General features: G+C 35.6%; 1 protein-coding gene and 1 long non-coding RNA gene across 2 annotated transcripts in view; one reads left to right on the plus strand and one right to left on the minus strand.

The window, feature by feature from the left end:
* The first annotated feature begins 5147 nt into the window (after positions 1 to 5147).
* On the plus strand, positions 5148 to 6222 carry rpr (reaper). Its single transcript, XM_020946265.2, has one exon. It carries the CDS (start codon positions 5415 to 5417, stop codon positions 5613 to 5615), a length of 201 nt encoding a protein of 66 aa, XP_020801924.1. The 5' UTR covers positions 5148 to 5414; the 3' UTR covers positions 5616 to 6222.
* A 12014-nt stretch (positions 6223 to 18236) lies between these two features.
* The window catches only part of LOC147645179 (uncharacterized), a 97463-nt gene continuing 95761 nt past the window's right edge, over positions 18237 to 19938 (minus strand). The window contains exon 3 of the long non-coding RNA XR_015271955.1: positions 18237 to 18259. This is a non-coding gene — a long non-coding RNA (uncharacterized LOC147645179). The remainder of the gene's footprint in view (positions 18260 to 19938) is intronic.

The following is a 19938-nucleotide window of genomic DNA, read 5'->3' on the forward strand; positions in this document are numbered from 1 at the left end:
ACTAGTTTTTCTATTTGATAAAATATCAACATAATCTAAAGGATCTCATGAAACCAATTTTAAAATAATATTTATAAGATCTGTTTACAATAATCCCTTCTTTTATCTATAAAAAAATATACCCCTCTCTGCTACCTTCCCTAGGGTATCCAACGGGCGGAGAACACACAGGCAACAAACACTCGTTAAACAACATTAAATGGGTCTCGTTTTTTGGCCAGTGGAATGGGAGCGTGTGCGGAACCATTGGAGGAGAGGTTCAACCGGGGGATACAACGAGGGTTATGAGTCATCCCGAGACCCGATCGGACCTGGGGTCTGGGAATAGCTGAAAGTCGCTCCGTTGGGCTGGTGGCGGTGCTCGCTTTAAGCTTCCGCAGCAGACAGACATTGCCGATCGGGTTGGGATTCATTGGGAATCGTCTGCCTAAGCAGCCCCTCAATGACAGGCGTTACAAAATGGGAAAAAATATATATGAATGCATGTATAAAATAAAGGTAGGAGAATGAGTTAATGACCCGAGTGCTACGGATCACTTGGCAATTGTCTTTGTGTGTCTGCTTTCTAAATGGGAGATCAAATAAACCCAAATATACATACGTTTCTGACAAGATCGAAATACGAACGGACCCAAAAACCACACAGACCACCAGTTGGGATCTTGAAAAATTAACACAAATTAACGAAACGAAACGATATGGAGCTAAGGCAAGAAGAAAAAGATATACAAACAGGAAATGTGTGAGAAATGGAGAGTTCTTTGGATTGGGGGAAGATTGCGGGAGCAACAAAGAGATGACAATATTGTTTTTGAGACCAAAAAAGATGAAGAAATGATATTGCGCAATTCTGGGAATAAATTTATTTAACAAAGCCAGAGGGCGGGAGATGGAACGACACCAACCTGTATGAGGAAATGAAATTGAGAGGGAATTATTATAAGAGTTCTCGTGAATTAATGAATGAAAGGCGACAAAGGTGACCTAATTTGGTAAAATTATTTTATTTATTATTAAATTTGACTATGAAAATATAAATATTAATAGTTTAAATGTGATAAAAATATTATAAATACTATAATGATATTATTAATAGGAAGTCTTTTTGTGTTATGGTTAGTTTTAACAAATGTATATCAAAGAAACTAGATCTTGAAAATGTCATTATAATATTTTGAATTTTCTGTTCTATTAAAAAATATGTAGGAATAAATATTGGAATAAAAACCATTTACAAAATAATCGTGATATCTAATGCTACATTTATTTCAAAATTTACCCAATTATCAAAATTCTATTATGATCTATTACAAACGATATAATTGGAAAGCGTAATGACCATCTAACCAAATCTAAATAGAGAAAGTTAGACGCTATTTCTATTAATGATCATATGGAACCAATTGTTAATACAGCCTAAGTAGAGCACTCAATATCAAATAAACCCTCAATGATTAAACTTAAATCATTAGGGAAAATTATATACGTATGAGTGATAAACTATTTAATATAAAGAACGATTTATTAAAGAGAATAGCTTGCAACATACTTATCATAATGATAATGATTAAATTGTGGCTTTCATTTTTCTGAGAATTAATCTTCTTGCAATAAATCTTGAATAATTCTGATATATTATACATCATAACGGGACAATCAAATACGAGAAGAAAAAAAAAAAAATTCCCACTCAAGTTATCGCATTGTTGATATTACTCATTAGCATCCGCGAATGTTATGAATGTTTTTACATACTATAATCGGTAATACATATAAGGGGGGTATGTGTAAGATATAACATTTTGAGGCAGTCCCAGACAAAGACTGCGAGACACGTCAGAAGATGACCACAAAAAAACAAGTGATGAAATTACGACTGAAAGTTTGCTTTCATTTGGAAATATTTCCCCTTAAAATTTCTGAAATCCCGATCAGAAAAAACGGGACCAGAACAGGATTTCCGGGTTGATCAAAGACTCGATTGACACACTTCCCAGGAATGAATAACATGTGGGTCATTTAGCATGCAGATTGAACACTTAATCGATGAAAATAATATCCAATTTGACAAATTCAATAAGCCACAAGACACAACCTAATCGGGAAAGTCAGAACAATTAGATATGCAAATGATATATGGGCTTCCCAAATAGCAACCCTACTTGTTCCTTGACTAATTTGAATAAAAAACACCCAATAATTACCCGCATTCAGAATCATGTAATCCTTTAAGGAAATATAAAATAAACAAGGTCTTTCGATTCGTATCTCAGGATTTGAAGATTTCGCCTCATTGGGCAATTATAGTTACAAAGATGATTATCTCAGGGGAAAGAATAACAATGAGAGGACTATGCTAAAGGTCTTCAAGAGGTCAATCATCGAACTAATTGACATTTCGAGAGCCTCAATTATGTTTAATGCGCAAATTGCCGCAGGTTGAGCTCAAATGGAATATATTTAAGGGATAATGCTTGGGCTGACCTGGGACCCTTTGAGACTCCACCTTCGATGGCAATGATTCAGCAGCAAGAAGTTAGAGAAAAAAGGTCCCAAAAGCCTAAGCTCCGCCCCAGAAAACGAGACAGACCCAAAAACTCACAAAATTTCCCAACTTGAACCACATTGGTTCCCCACCAAAAAACAGTCGGAAAGAGAGAGCGAAGAACATTATTTTTTGGCTTCCTCTTTTTGGCCAGACGAAGCATAAAACGCTGTTAGGAAATAAGCCACGCCCAGGCATCCCGGATTTATGTGTTGACGCGAACCCGGAAAGGAAAAGACCAACGAAGTTGGAAAAAATATATATACATATAACTATGTATTTGTATCTGTAGAAGAGACAGAGCGAGAGAAAAGTAGAGTAGTTCCTTCAACAATAGACCTAGAGACATCGCAGATGTAGTAGCTAGCTACCAACGATGACGCAGAACAACCCCCAAAATAGCAGCTATTCTCTATCGCAGTGGAAGGCACTTGAGACGCAATCCGTAAGATACTTTCTTGGTGTGTGCTCAAGTGCGTGTGTAGGTACAGTCCAACGGCATTGTGGGTGGAGTTAAGTCTGGAACAGGGTAACTATTATTTATTTGGAATTATATTTAATAAGAACACAGTAAATAAGTATTGATTTTTATTTTATAATTGATTTAAAAGGTATCATAACTAATATAATTTAATAAAATTATAGATAGAAGGATAGATAGATAGATAGCCCTTTTCCCCAACTTCATAAAAGATTTTTTTCTTATAGATATGATATCTCAACTATTTATTTGTCTATCTTCCCATCTATTTATTTTGACTATCTGATACAACTTCTTTTCTTGTATTATTTGATCAATCTATTAACTGTTTCATCATTTCAGGCAAATGCTAATATTTATTTACTTAAGTAACTAGTATCTCAATTACTCATTTTTCTTTCAAGAAAATATAGATTGGAAAATCTTATAGCGTCATAAAAGAGAAAGTTCTTAAAATCCCCTTACGTATTTTAGTTCTAGAAATTTATTCAATTTCCTTGATTGATAAACTACATTATAAGTGATATAATGATAATTCTTCTGATCTTGGTATACACCCCTTTTCTTTGTAATATATTGTAGAACAGGTCAAAGTAGGTACATTTTCATTCATAAAATTATAAAAGAGCGACAATGAACGAAAACCATTGTTCGTATATCATAACCATCCGAAGGCTAATTAATAATATTTTAATCCCAAGTATCATTTTCGTATACGAAAACAAAAATTAACTTTCCTGTGAAAATACTTATTCATATCCGACTTGTTCCGCTCTAATGGATATACTGCAAATGAAAAGTACAAAAAATATAATATCCATTGTGTTAATATTCCCTGTATGGTGGAGATGTGCCTTTAATTTATGGCAGATTGTCATAATTCTTAGTCGGAAGCTTCGAATGATTGTGTAAACACTTGTAGAACGCCAGATACTGATAAAGAGAGATTCAAGTATAAAGATACGGATGACAGGTGGGCTCGTCAAAGAGAGAAATAAAAGAAATAAGAACTTAACATTGCCCACTTGCCCATATTTCAAGTACATCTGCCTGCCACCCACACATAATGCTCTCTCTCTTTTTATACACTAACTTAAATATACATGTTATAAAAAAGTTTGGAAATTATTTATACATAATTAAACTTTTATCTTATATATTTGGTATTTCGAAGTACATAAATTAAGTATACGTATCTTATATATTTGGTATTTCGAAGTACATAAATTAAGTATACGTACTACTGGAATATATTTATAAAAATATTAATAAAGAATAAAATGTATATTTAAAAGCAAAAAACTGTATTAGAGTAGACTGGCAAGTACCTACTAATTTTAAAAATATTTTAATCATGTATACATATTATAAAAATATAATTATTAAAATAATAATGACAAATAAAATGTATGCTTTTTTAGCAAACAAAACCGATTTTTCTATCTATTTATATTTATAAAATGCTTTTAAATTTTGTTATAAAAAATCAAGTATACGTCTATATTAATTTTTCCATAAATTGTTATCAGATTGATTTGAAATTTTATATATTATTGTATTATAATATCCTAAGGCATTGTATAAAGTTTGGTTGATCTACATCAAGCCATATTCCATTTAGGCTAAATATTACACCAAAGAGTATACCAAACATGAGACCCCAAAAGCCAGCCTTTTTCCATCTCTCTTTCTCCACCTGTCTCTGTCCCTGTCTGATTCCTTGCCTGAAAGCGTTTGTCATGCCCTGACGATTTAATACAATTAATATGCTAACTGTACTTCTCGCCGCACACACAGTTACAACAAAAGGCGACGGCACACACCGAGCACAGGCATAAATACACGCTTGGCAACAGGCGCAAGGTGGCCCCGCCTTCCGCCCACCACAAATTTTTACCTTATTTCTTTTTTTTTTTTGGGAGCTGCGAATGAGGCGATGTCAACAAAAATACCAAAACAAAAAAACCTCAGCCAGAGAGAGAGAGATACACCACAGAGAGAGAGAGCAAAACACCTACCAAAGTGAGAGCAACCACCAAGAAAAAGAGCGCACCGAAGCCAGGGAGAGAACCGGGTATAAATAGCCAGCGAGCAGAGCTCAATGTATTCAGTTGGAAATCACCCAGCGAGGCAACATCAATCCGAAAGATACAGATACATAAAAAAAGAGAAAACCGCCAAGAACAAAGTGAACGAACTCAAAAAAATACGAAAGAAATATACGTGTGCGAGAGACAACAACAAAGAACTACACAAAAAAACTTGATAAACATTCATTGTGCCGAAGAGAAAGTCATTGAGTCATCATCTTCTTGTGTAATTCCAAACTTTAAATTAAATTACTAAATAAAAGCGGAGTTAAAACAAAAACTTAAAGAAACAGCAGCAATGGCAGTGGCATTCTTCATACCCGATCAGGCGACTTTGCTCCGAAAAGCGGAGCAGGATGAGCGGCAAATCCTGCGAATGCGGGAAACCCAATGGCGTTTCCTGGCCACCATTGTCCTGGAAACCCTTCAGCAATTCAGCCAATACAGCTTGCCCAAGTCGGGCAGAAAATCTGGAAAATATCGCAAACCATCGCAGTGAGGAGCAGGAAAAGCTTGAGTAAACCACAACAACAGCTACAGCGGCAAACTATAGTCCAGTCCAAAAGCCAGAGTACAAAGGAAATAAGCATCAGCCAACCCAAAAAAATAACAAATAATAAGGAAAATCATTCATCATGCATCAGCCGACGGCATTCGATTTCTACTCTAAAAGCAACCAGAAAACCCACCCAATTTTTTTAGTTTACTCATCAAAGCGATTGTGATAATGGTTTTGTTTCTACAAAAAAATACTAATTGAAAAGAAAAAATCTAAAAAAAAATATTTTACAAAAATCTTTTATAAAAATCTCTTTGAAAATGTCCCCAAAAAAAAACTTTTGTACGCAAATTTTTTAAAGACCTCAAAAAAATAGTTTCATTAGCTATAATTTAAATGTAAATCCTATTTAAATGAATTACTACTGTATTAGTATGTAAGTTCTTTTGTAAGCGGCTCTTTTTCTAAGTTTTTCCTAAGAGCAAAACCCAGAAAGAATGTAAAATGAATCGTAGTTGGCTAAAAATTGCATCAATTTTTTGTCAAACAAAAAGTCAATAAAAAAAGAAAACAAAAAAATATATAATGCAAAAATTATAAACATAAATCTCTGTTGAATTTTTCATATATTGATGGCGGGGCAATTTTTCAGATTTTATATATATAGCAAAATGATGACGCAGGGGAAGTCAAGGTGAAATAACCACATTTTTCACATTTTGGCTTTCACCGACGGCTAAAAGGAACTTTCTAGAAATCAATCAAGAATATATTTTCTTCGATTTCCGACGGCTACTTTTTGATTTAATGACTATATGACGGAAGGAAGAATATATTTTAAAGGTCAAATTGTTTTTGAAATTAAATAAATTCACAAAAGACTTCGATATTTATTGTTAAGAAGTATTTTTAAACCGAATTATTACCAAGAAAGATTGCCGACGGAACATCTTTCTACAACAATCAATTCATCGGAGCTACAATAATCAATAATTTAAACTGGAAAATATTTTTAAAACTGGGTTTAATTAATATTTCAAAGAATAATAATACTCCAGAGAAGTAACTAGAATTTTCCAGAATTATTTAGGGTTTAACGAACTTGTTTTCAATCAAGTTTCTTTACTAAATATATCAGAATGATTTATTAAATGTTAATTATTAAATAAGAAAATTACTTACAAGTTAAGCATACAGTAATGCATTATTTTTTAAGGAAACTTCAAAATTTCTAGAAAAGTGGATAATAATATTTATAAGCAATACTACAGAACAAATATTAAAACATTTTAACTTGTCAGATCTAACCATTAAAAACAAATAAGTTGATTCAGAAATTTATAAAAATCAAATAAACTCCACAATGCTGAATCCTCCATTAAAAATATTCTGATATTCTAGGAATCCTAAAGCTTCAACTGGCTTTACTGGCAACTGAAGTTTTCCACTTTGGGATAAACTTTTCCAGCCACTTCGACAACATTGTTCGACAAGCGACGGCAAAAAGTCAAACGCACAAAGAAAATTCAATTATGCAAAAAAGAAATACACAAAAATATTTTCCAAGATTTTTCGATGCAGAAACTTTCCACCAAAATAGTAGGGGGAATACGTAGTCCTCCCCACCGCCCTTGATAATGTCCAAAAATTAGGTGCTAACAAAACAATTTGCATTTTTAAGTTAATTTTTCGCAAGCAAGGCAATTGGAAGGAAAAAAAAGACACAGAAGCGAAATATGCAATCCTTGAGGGTCTCATCGTCATCAGCTCCAAGGATATGACTTGGAGCCGCGAACACGACCAGGACTTTTAATTAAACTTTTGCACTTATGCAGCTGCCATATCCGTGCACATCCTGCAGTTCAATTCACTTTGATTGCCCCGAAAAAAAAAACGCGTCCATAAAAGTTTGAAAAAGAAATCAGAAATTTCACTTTGCCAAACAAAACTAATTAACGTTAAACAGATAAAACTTTTGCCCACGGGGGAAAAACGGGGCTTGAGCATATGAAAAATAATTAACACAAGTTTATGATTATGCTGAAAACTGCTGCCAAATGTCGAGCGATTTGTAAGCGAAAAGCGAAAAGAGCTGTAAAAATCACAGACAGAAAGCATTTAATCCCTGGCAGGAAATTCTTGTAGAACTTCTCTCGTTCCCTAATTAGTTCGGAAAGTGTTTCTAATGCGGGGGAAAGGGATCGCTTAGAGTTAAGTGAACTCGAATCAAAACAAAACTTTATCCATAAATTTCCAAGAATTCATTTCGGTCAAGAGAGGTATCCCAGTTTTATGTTTTTATCCTTTTTTTTGGGCCTTAACCTTGACTGATCCGTATCTGCAGGCTCTTTGGCTGTCTTCCACATAATTAACTGACATGTTGGCCAATTTTTTTTGGTAGCCTCTATTCTTTATTCCTTTAGATTTCTTTATTTTTTCAAAAACGAATTAATTTGAATGGCCTAGAGACAGGCAACAGGCCCAAAAAAGGTAGAAAGACCATCGAACCGATCGGCGGATGCTCATGCAGAAATAAATAAAGACCGAAAAATAAAAAAGGAGCTAAAGGCAAATCCCCAAACAAAAGGCGAAAATTAAATTGGAAGGAGTTGAATTTGGGTTGCCCTTTTCCGAAACTATTTTAAAAGAAATAAAAATAATAATTGATTAGGCATTTTTTGAGCTATACATCTTCAGAAACTATAAAAACCTAGACTACCAATTTAAATAGACAAAAAATGGTTCAAGATAATTTATTTCTAAAATTTTAACAGGCAATCATTTAAATTTATGGTATCCTATATGGAATTAAGGTTGTATATTTTTATTTCTAAATATTTTAGTATGCAAACCTGAACAAATTTTAAATATTCCCTGCCTCAGAATTTATTCTTCCCCAAAATTTTTTTATATCCCTTATTTTTTTTTACTCATCCTTTTACTTTACCTTTTTATTTAATATTTTTTGCCGGCAGACAAAAGAAATAAAATCAAATCGAATCATTCATGAACTTAATGGCAGGCAGCCTAATGTCATTACCTCGGGACTTTTTGTGCATCAGCGTAGAAATGTTCTTATTAGAGAATTATGAAAGCAGAGGTCCTGGACCAAGGATTAGCCAAAAAGGCGTGTGCGTGTGGGTGTCGTGTAATCAATTGGAAAACTCCACCGAACCACCGCCTCCACCTTGGCTATTATGACAGTTGTGCAAATGGAGGAAAATTGTACAAGAGGAAATTGGATTAGTGGCTCGAAAATGATCAAAATGCGACCTATGGAAAAAATATCAATACAAAAAAGAAAAACGCCTCCCCAAAAACCCGAAATGTAATCAAAATGGGAAAAAGTGCTTGACAAAAACATCATTTATAAGCCGCGACAGGCTTGGAGCAACCGAAACATTTAAAAATATACTTTGATTGATGATATCTCTACTCAGATAGCCAAAGTCGAAAAGTCCAGGCAAAAGGACACGCACACGAGCCAGGAAACGAGGCAAAGTGAAATGAAGCGAGAGCGCCGAAAGAAACGAAAAAAAAGAAAAGCAGGGAAAATACATTAATTATTGAAATGTCATTAAGAGGAACTGACATCCTCCAGATTCGCATGAATATTTAATAGGAAATTTTTATACGAAAAACGAAATAAGAAAATTATGACAAGATGGTGATGCGTGACCGCCACGCAGGAAAAACCTCTTACCGAATCACGCAAGATAATGTCTGACGACGATGATGGAACATAGTCACTCGAATCGCATTAATTACAGGGTGGAATCCCTATCACAGGATATATGTCTGTTTATAGGAAGTCCCAGGCCATTCATCAAGCGGGTCGAACATTTTAATTAGTTTTTGTGTTGGCAGCTTTTGAACCCGAGATTACCGACCATAATAGTTCTTCAAAAAGGCAAATTATCCCGAGTCAAACTGAGTTATGATAATGCCCAAAAACGGCCACACCCTCTATCAAAACACACACACCCCACACCACCAAAAAGGATGCATTCAAATTTGCCAAAAAGATTCTGAGACACATAACTGTCAAAAAGGACAACCCGTCGTGACGCAAATTGTTGGCGAAAATTAAGGAAGATTTTATAGATCGAATAGGAAAGTACCCTAGTTTATACCCAAAGTATTATTATAATTTTATTTATATCTATATTGTCTTTAAACTTAATCTGATTAAATATTTTAAAGAGGAAGTCCTTATAGCACAATATTATCCTATACACTCAGTTTTAGTTTCCTAAATTGTAATACTAAATGGGTTCCAGATTTCATATTGTAGACAGACTTAAAGATTTTCTGACCTCAGAGTAGTCTCTCCAGACTCCAACTAAAATACCCCAAAAATTCGAGGATAAATTTTCGCGCCTTTGGGCTGTAACCATGACAGGCGTCAGAAACTATAAAATAAACAAACTTCCGCTATGTGGCAGACGCAGATCATCCTGGCAAATGACGGTGATGATGATTCCGATGCGAACTGATGAGTTTGATGGTCCTGACATACGCTCGGCAGCTCCCATTGATTGCACCATAAATAATGAATTTATGCCGACAGGCAGTCGTCAGAGACTGGGACAGTGGTGGTGACTCCCGGCTCCGGCTCTTCGTCAACTAATAAAATATGTTTTTATTGCAATGCAACACACACACGCACCGCGTATAAAAATTAATGAGCCACGGAGGCGCGCACCCTTGGAAATTCGCATTCGCAGGATCGGGATACCGGAATCCTGGGATCCCAGGATCCTGGCAAAGGCCTGGCAAAAAAAAAAAAAAACGAAATCATAACCATTTCTGCGCATTTCCCAGTTCGCATTCTCTTGCTGTTTTAATGCACATTAATGTTTTGCCAAACGAAATGTTAATAATATTCATAAATATGTCAGCTAATAAAATCTGCGGTTTGATTGTCACCTTTATGAGGAGTTCGCTTCAACCACCAACCCTTAAATAAATTTCACTAATTTTGCATGAATTTTCTGTCTTTGAGTTTCTTTCAGCGGTTTCTTAAGGTTTCAACTTGAGTCAGCAAAGTTAATTGGGTTTTATGTAAGTGCTAATTGAGAAGCATTGTTGATTTAAAGATTCAAAAACAAAAAAATGACAATGAAATAATAATTTCTTAAGATTTAACATATTGCAGATCCCTCTCCAATATATATCTCCTTTAAAATTATATTGTATCTTGGAAATCAAACTTATTGAATAATTTTCTGCTAACATTTCCATAAAAGTTAGACCTGTGACAATGTTGCTTCAACGCCAGCTGTTGTCTTCAGAATAAAGCAACTAAAACCAGAAAAGGAAAAATAAAGAAACTTTATTTCCTAACCTTCATTCCCTTCCACCAACTCCTTAGGGATGAGATTTTTTACGATATTAAATGCTGAGATTTTTATAGATTTATATCCAGAATTCAAAGTCGTTTCTTTGCTTTTTTATTGAAATAGGAAACTTTCTGCTTATTGCATGCATCAAATGATGCCAGCAACCAACAACTAGTAGTTACATTTTTCTGGGGAATAAATGTTGACCATTTTTATGACAAAGAATGAAATGAGATGAAATTATTGACGAGCGGAAAGGCGGCGGAAATCGCTGGCAATAGTCGAAGGAAATAAAAAAAGCGAAATTACTTTTGATAAACAGTAATGGCAAGGACTCTCCAAGAGCAGCCACAAAAAAATAAGAAACTACACATAACCCACAGGAAGTCAGCTACAAGAGGGCGTTGATTTGTCACAAGTAGAATTATGAGCGCCAAGGACAAAGGACATCCAGCTGAGCAGCTGCCAAGGAAGACAATATCGACAGGAATAGGAACGACAACAAACACTTCAATTACCGGAAAACGTGTCTTCGATAATACTACCTACCAAGATTTTAGCCTAGTTAGGGAGAGTGAATAAAAAGTTATTTTATTATATGGATTAAGGATGATTTTTTCTGTGAACACGAAAATATGTGATTTAATGAAAATGTATTCGAAGCTTATGAACTATAAAATACAAAAGATGTCGCGTTAATATTAATAATGTCACTCCAACTTTGTTGTGGTATCCTGGAAAAGGATAAAGGATCTGCATACGTCTCAGCAGGATTTTACTACCTTCAAGTTCACTCGGGAAAGGTGTGTGTGTTTACGAATAGTTTTAATGGGGTATCATTGTTACTGTTTTTTCTCATTTCTCTGTTTCATTTTTCTTCCACGATATCCTGTCGCTTCTTCTTCTGTTTTTCTTTTTAGCGCAAGGAAGGAAAACTGTCATAAATGTCATTGCTCGTAAAAGGCAAAATGCAATTTCCACGCCCCTTCAGCAATGCCCTTAACTCCCCCCGTCAGCCCTGCGATTATTTTTTATGTGTGCAACCGAAACCGAAACCCAACCCAAAAACCCAAACTCATTCCATTTGTCGTCCTGCGGAATCCTTGGCTGCGTGTGAAATTATGATAAATGTGCATAAAATCGCGCCAAGGAGAATTCTGCTTCTCGTCATCGGTTCCGTTGCACTTTTGCCTGCAGTTCAGCAGTTCGGTTTGTGTCATAAAAAATCGGCAAAATTGCCAGGCAGCACGCACAGGACAATGCAGAAGCAGGAGTCCTTTTTTTTTGCTCACACTGCCCCGTCTGAATGGCATTTTTCATTGCATTTTCTTTTAATTAAATTAGCTTTTTTAATGCTTCCTCCTCGGTTGTTTTGCTCTGTTTTGACTCTGGTTTGTGGTCATAAAAAATTGGTTCTAAGGAGTGGGAAAGGCTATTTAGCATTGCCTTCCTACCGAAATTTGTGCAATAAAATTAAAGGAAAATTTTTGCAAAAATTAGGTATTACTCAATGGAAAATTGCATGTCAGTCGTAAAAAGGTTTTCCTTTTTAATAACGGTCGGAAGATGGAATAGTTTTTAAAGATTTGGGGGAAGTTCTTTAAATTTAGAGGCAGAAATAAAACCATTTATGGGACATCAAATTAGTCAAAAAATATGTTAAAAACATTTATTATTATTCCAGAGGTAAATAATATTTTTGTTTTTAGCATTTATGTCATAGATTGTAGATTGTTTCTAGCCTTTTCAAATATTTAATAAATAAAAGTATTTAAAATTCTTCCATTTTAAAGAAGTCCTCAATGCCTGAGAAATGACAGCATTTCAATATAATTTTGCGGTTGAACAAACGTAATTGAACTAACCAAAATGGATGGACATCCTGATAAACTAATAAACCAAAGTCATTGCCACAAACATTTTCCATTTCCGCTGCAAGACATCGACAGACAACAGGGCCGAAACGCAATTGACCAGGGCTTACGAGTGAACCTTGCGGAAATTGCAAAATTTCTGCATCGTAATAAGATGAAATTAAGTTTTGGCCAACCACTCTAACACACACACACACACACACATTCTCCAAACACACACACCTCACACACTCACTGAATCCAGAGTAAATATAGGAGGACGAAGTAGCTTTGAGTAAACAGAGTTGAAGGATCTTCCAAGGAGGCTCAGCCAGGCAGCAAATGAACCACTAATTGCGTGACGAAATGCAATTTAGTGAACTTTACCCCCAACCACAGACCTTATTACGTGCACTGAGAGAAATGTACAAAATAACAGAATAAATATAAGGATTAGGAGAAGAAAAAGTGATTTAACAAGGTTTTAAAGAACCTCAAAACAAAAACCAATAAGGGAACTCAATAATTTCTTACTTAGCTCTATGATAATTAAGTTTTAATCTCCTACTTCAATTCTATTTAATTTCTTCAGTGTATCTCAATCCCCATTCCATTACCTAAGCTATGTAAATACAAAGCTTTTGTATTCGTCCTTCGTCTCTTCTGTCCAGTTTGGATTTCAGCAATTAAATGGAAAATGTGGGGAAAAGTCTTTGGAAGTAAAGCAAACATTGAGCATTAAGCTGCCTGGACATTATCCTTTTTTTGTTTAACTAGGCAATTTAAAGTGTTAATCCTTTCGATCTCTGTCCTGCAGCAGATCCTGTCACCCCTTTTGAGTCCTGACTTGTCCACGTTGACAGTGATAAATTACTTGGCCTCTGTTTTAGCGTGATTTATCGCGACCAGGAGCAGGACACGTGACTCTACACTTTACTTTTGGGTTGATTTTTAATTAAATGCAAACAGAAATGACCATTTGATAAGGTCGAACTCGTATTGAGATCTACTCCCTCCTCCCTTCTTTCCTTTTGATTGTTGGGAGTCCGGACTCCGGACTGGGGCCATTTTCCAGGCTTTTTAACTCATATTTAAAATGCAGTCGGCGACTGAAGTGCGCTGCAACCAACTGCAATGCATTAATTTTTATAGACTTGACTGCATTCATGAAAATTCATTGGCATCGTCCATTCATCGAGGGTCCAGGCTCTTCATAGGCCGTTGCACTTGGTCCAACAATTTTCGGCTTAATGATGTTTCCAAAATGCATCGGCAAATATGTGTTCCGCAATTCGAGCGAAAATCAAATGGACGGGATAAATATATATTTTTTGCAAGAATTTTGAATACTCTTAAATAATATAATATAAATACATTTAATTTAAATATTGCAAAAGGGTATATTATATGTTTTTGCCTATTTAAATTGTGTTTAAATGTATTAACTACCACCTTTAGGTTAAGATTAAATTCGTAAAAGAAAATAATAAGAATAAGTTCTAAGTAATATTCTATAAACTATTATTAGTCTCTTGAAATAATAATAATATAAAAAATTTCAAGGTAAGAATTCTTCATAGTAACCTTTCAAAAAATATCCTTTTTAAATAAACTCTCACAAAGAACCAACTATAACCCATTTAATATCCCCAAAAGAGGAATTACACTCGCTGTATTTCCAATATGTTTATGTGTAATTTTCAAATAAAGGTTTAAATGGTTTTTGGCAAACAATTGCTGCCATCCATTCAACGGAAAAATATATGCGGAGGGGAAAATGTGTTACATTGCGGTTATTTGTTCTGGTCATTGAAATTGATATTGGGGTAACGATTGGATTGTATTTCTGTGTTTGCAACGCGTTGAAGGTTTGTAATCAACACATGGTTGTGGCTTTTCGAAATGCTTTTTGCTTGATTATTTTCATATATTTTATGGATTTATTTGGTGGACTCGATTGGGGGTTAGAGTAAGGAGGTTCTTATCCCAAAAAAGGGAACTTATCAGCTGCCCATTAGCCATAATTATGGTTATATACTAATTTAATTAACATTTTTCTCTTGTATTTATTGACAGATTGCTGAGCATAATGACAAGTATTAGGGAAATAATGGAAATATAAAATTTACATATTATATAAATCAGTTAAAGTTAAACCCATTTTGAAAAGGCCTTTTCCTATAAAAGGACTTCTTTGGCAATTGCCAATTATAGACGCCAGATAATCTCAAACCCCCAAAACCTGGCAAGCTCGATTTGCTCGACGGAGGAAGGACAAACAAGCCGCAATGAGATCTCGGCTAAATTACGTGCCAATCAACCACTCGGAAAATGACAATGGGCCCAGGACGATAAGAGACGGTACAATCTTATTTGTTTAGCAACACGCAGACACATGAAGCGGGACGGCAAGGATAAGGAGTCCTGTTTGCTAATTAGCACATGTATTCCTCGCACAAAACTCCGGCGGCAGTGTCAACATTTCACTTCACGTGGAGTCGACTTCGTCTCGGTGGATTAAATTGTTTAATTTTAAATATGCTCTGTCACTTCATTTGTAAGGAAACAGAAACGAACACGGAAAAACTTTGCCTCCAAGGAAGTGGAAGTGAACTTTTCCATGGGGTAGACGGGATGCGGAGAAAAATCATTAACACGCCCGCAAGCGCAAGCCAAACGAAAGGATAACAGATTTTTCTGCTAATTTGCAGGCAGACTCCTTTGTGCGTGACAACTCGCAGTTGGGGTTGTCCTGTCCTCTGTCCTCTAAGCCAGACACTATCTTCCTCTTTAGATCAACTTCTTGGCAGCTCGTTTCACTCGAGTGACGAAGCTGCGAGTGAGATAAGCTCCTTGGAAAGAACAGGGAATCCTTTTCTTAGGATGGAGCAGCAGGAACTTGGGAAAACTTTGCCAATAAATTGCGTTTCTTGGGTGGCACGTTGACAGTTTTGCTTAACGCTTCATAATCAGCAAGAAACAAATACGTTCCCATCTAATTGTGTGCCCCAACAATTAAAAGCCGAAAGGACTTAAGTCAACTAAAAAGTTGGAAAAGCAACTCGGGGTCTCTTATTCGCACTCCTTAACCACCATTCAAGGTCTGAACTAAGCACAGCTGGCTATTTGGGCAAGGATAAAGAAGAACACTTGGACAAAAAGTTAAGAAACTAAATTTAAAATATAATTTTTGATACACTCTTCTTTCAGCAGAATATGTACACATATTTCTTACTCTAAATAAATAATTAAAACCAAAGAAATTGTATATTCATAAGGAATTCAACTCTCTTTTACAAGTGAAATAATTTTTGTGTTCATTAAAATAATCTCAGTGCAGTTGAAACTTTTTCAAATATTTTCCGAAATGCTCCAAGCTTACGCCTGAGTAGTTCCCAAGGAAGTGAGCCGAGGATGTCCTTTCTCAAATCCGCCTCCTTGCCATTCGATCCTGTTGTCTGTCGTGGCCTTTTAACGCTTCGCCGATTGCACACAAGGCGAAATTAATTGTTGAGTAATTGAAATTTTATTTATATTAGTTTCCTTTTGCCTCATTCGGAGGTCCTTTCCGGCTTCAAGTGGGTGGGATGAGTGGGATTTTGAGACCACTGCAGGCGGTATTCGCTGCCTTTTGTGGACTGAAGTGTGTAATTCTTGTTTTTCGTTGTAATTTAGTACTCAGCTTTGGCTTCACTGCATTTATCCAAAAGTCCGCCACGGGGCTCATTTTTTATTCAAATTCTCTTTTGGGGTTTTTGTCTCTCTTTTTTTTAAGGGACTTATCTGACTAATTTTCAAGAGTGGAAAATCAATTTTTCGCTTTGCTGATGATGTCATTTCCAAGTTGTAAGTCATTTGTAAACAAGGATAAGAGGAGATGGGTCTGGACATTTGATAAGGATAAGTTAAGGTTTTTTTTTGTGGTAGTTTAAAGTTTTAGGATTGAGAAATATTTAAAATCTTGTACTTAAAACCATAGATCAATGATGATCAGTAAATCCATTGAACATTCCAAGTACTCAAATTTAGTGTTTCCTCACTCCCCTTCCCAAAACATTCCTCAGGATTTTCCTATGCTTTTCCCTAAGCTTACTAAGTACCCCATCGTCGGGGTTTTTCTGTTAATGCGTTTTAATTTAATTTTGCATGCCCAACCGCACAGAACACAACCCGGAATGGTCGAAATAAAAAGCAAGCACTGAACAATGTTGCTCCTCAAACTCCTCAAACAAATCCTGAATTTGAGTAGAGAGTGAGGTACATACGAGTGTGTATTCCGGGAGGATTGCAGGGAATTACTGCAGGACTGCAGTCGAAGTGGCACTGGGAGTCAATAAGAATGCGATGTGGATGACGATGGCTGTCAGGGACATAACAAGCTGGACAGGACAGGACACATTGCACACAAGGACATGCGGAGTGGAACTGGTAGAAAAAGGGTTGTGGGAATTTCAACGGCTATCAGCCATGGAACACACATACACAATAAGCTGGATAGGAATAAGTGGGTTCAAATGCAGGACTAGCGAATACCCTAACAGAGAATATATATAGAATAGTATAGTATAGTACAAATATGAAATTAAACACAATTAATATATGTATAATATAAAAGCATAAAGCGGAGCTCCCAATATATTTAAGTATCTTTACCGTTCGGCGCCTTAGGACTTTTAGTAAACTCTTTCTATAAGAAACATCAATTTAAAGTTCATTTCTTTTAAGGGAATATTTAAAATATGTATTTTTAGAACCTTACAAAGCTTGCTTTAATTCTCTATATATTTAAAATATATATTTGTAGAACCTTTCAAACGTTTTAACATGATTTAATCACCTTTTGAGAGGGCATAACATCAGCGAGGCAACAATATAATTGCCGGTCATTTGCAGCAGCAGCAAAATGAGCATTACTCCCACTCAAAGTCCCAAGCCCATCCCCTATTAAAAAACCCATCTCCTACTTTTAAGCCACCTTCACATCCCCTAAAAAACCTTTCCACTTTTATCATATGCAAATCAAACAAAAAGCTTTGTTGACCGTTTTTCCCCAGCAACATTGTTGCTGCAACATGTGGAAGGAACAATATTTGTGAGTAATGAGAAATGGGGGAAAAGAAACTCCCCTTTTTTTGGGATCCAAGATAAAGCTACAGCCATTTGGAGAACATGAAGAGGACATGGAGCCACTTGTAAGGGAGCTGGAAATCGCTGGCTTTTATTGACTGCCCACCGCCGGACAGACAATTACGTTTACTGCGGTCAAAAATGCAACACACTCAAGTTATACCATAAATGTTCAGTTAGAGTAGAGGTTTTTAAGGGAAATATTTGGGTATATAAGAATGTAATATACCCCATGTATATATAATATAAGAATAATATATAATAGAAGAATATATTCGTAAAATAAAATAATAAACTCACCCAGAGTTTGCAGAGAAAGTATCTGAAAAGAACAAGATAGTAAGTATATTATTAATTTAATATTTAAATAAATCAATTTCTAGGTTTAGTAATAATTTTAAAATATATTTTTTAATTTCTAACAATTTTAATACACATCTTCCTTGATATAACCATCATCCTTTGGTCGAATCCCTGCTTTCGAAACCTTTTCCTTGTTAGCCATGTCGTATGCGTAATGACCCCGTTAAGGACAATCGTTCTCCCCTATTTTATCTGTCTCATGTCTCGCCATTTAATACGAAAAGTTGTTATCAAAATAATTGCAACGATTGCAACAACGTTGAGGTTTTACCGGGTCCAGTTTTTAACCATTAAAAAAAAATAAAAAGAAAAACTGCCGCCAGCAGAATCTCATTAGAATAATGCACCACAAAGTCAGGTGGCAGACGGACGAAACAATTGTTGATTAAATTCATTTTAGTCATTTGCATATGAAATTGTCTGGGTGGATTTTGGTTTTGCGTTTTGGGTTTTCATTAAAGCCAACGCCCATTGAAAAGTCATTCAGAGTGCGGGAGGGAGGGGTTCTTTTGGCCACAAGAATAATGAAGTTGCCGGGAGTCTTAAGACTTAAGACCGAAAAACAATGCCAAGCCAGTAGTGACAATGCCATGACTTGGTTTGGCTTTTTCGTGTATCCAAGGATGCAGAATGCAGGATGCAAAACACACTTAGGTGTTTTTGGGCTTTTCACCCATTGTTCTTTTATGGAAGGTATTCTTGTTTTGATAATTTAATTGAAGTGGCAGCAGCCAGGCGCCAGGCAAATGGAAATGCAGTGTTTATTTCGGTTTTGATTTTCAAACTGAAAGCGAAGAGGGAGACAGAGAGGTGTTTAAGGAATTGTTTTAATATCTAATCAATTAGATTTACAAGTTCTGAGAAAATTAGTAGAGACTTTAGTTAAGACTTTTCCTGAACTACTAAAAGCAGAGTAAAATATGATCTTAATTAGAGAATATTTGTATTTAATCTCTGTTTATTATAATAATACATGATTTATTCTTTTAATTTCAAAAGTGAATGAGTTGTCACACGATTGAATTGTCTAAATATTTCCACAACTCTTCAATCAACCCATTCTATTGCGTTTTAGATCTATCCGTAAGCTGACACTTTGGTAACCCTTTTGGGAGTTTTAGCAGAGTGGAAAGCCAAACTTTTTGGCACTCACACAACAACTCGCATGTCCTTTGATTGCATTAGTTACGTCCGATGAGGGAAAATTGCGTTTCCACATGAGCCGCGTGGAAAAGTTTCGACTGATGAAGACATGACAAGTATTTTCCTTGCTTTTCTTCCACTTCAATTTTAATTGACTTTAAGTAAAACAGACCGCAAATGGCCAGAGTGCGGGAAAACTTAATGGGAAATGCCTCGTTTGACTGTTATTGAATTAAAATTTCCGCGTTCACTTAGTCATGTCCTTAATTGCAACTGTAAGTGACGACGTGATTACCTGGAAGAAAAAGAAGCAACTTGTGCTTCAAGTTGGTAGCCACTTCCTGCCGCAGGACTTGTGTTTTAAAAGTTCTTCATGTAGTTTTTCCTTCTTTTCCACCTTTTCTGTCCTGCGTGAGTGTGTGAATTTTTGATAAAGCTCTGGCAGGATCCTGAGCCTGCGGAAAAGAAGTTCGCCTTGGCTTCCTTGTCAGTTCA

This window comes from Drosophila serrata, unplaced genomic scaffold (assembly GCF_035046125.1).
Source record: "Drosophila serrata isolate PLE 108 unplaced genomic scaffold, ASM3504612v1 contig_2, whole genome shotgun sequence".
NCBI lineage: Eukaryota > Metazoa > Arthropoda > Insecta > Diptera > Drosophilidae > Drosophila > Drosophila serrata.

Bases quoted from the DNA above. Each gene is read 5' to 3' on its own strand.
- rpr (XM_020946265.2), top strand. From the start codon at position 5,415: ATGGCAGTGGCATTCTTCATACCCGATCAGGCGACTTTGCTCCGAAAA.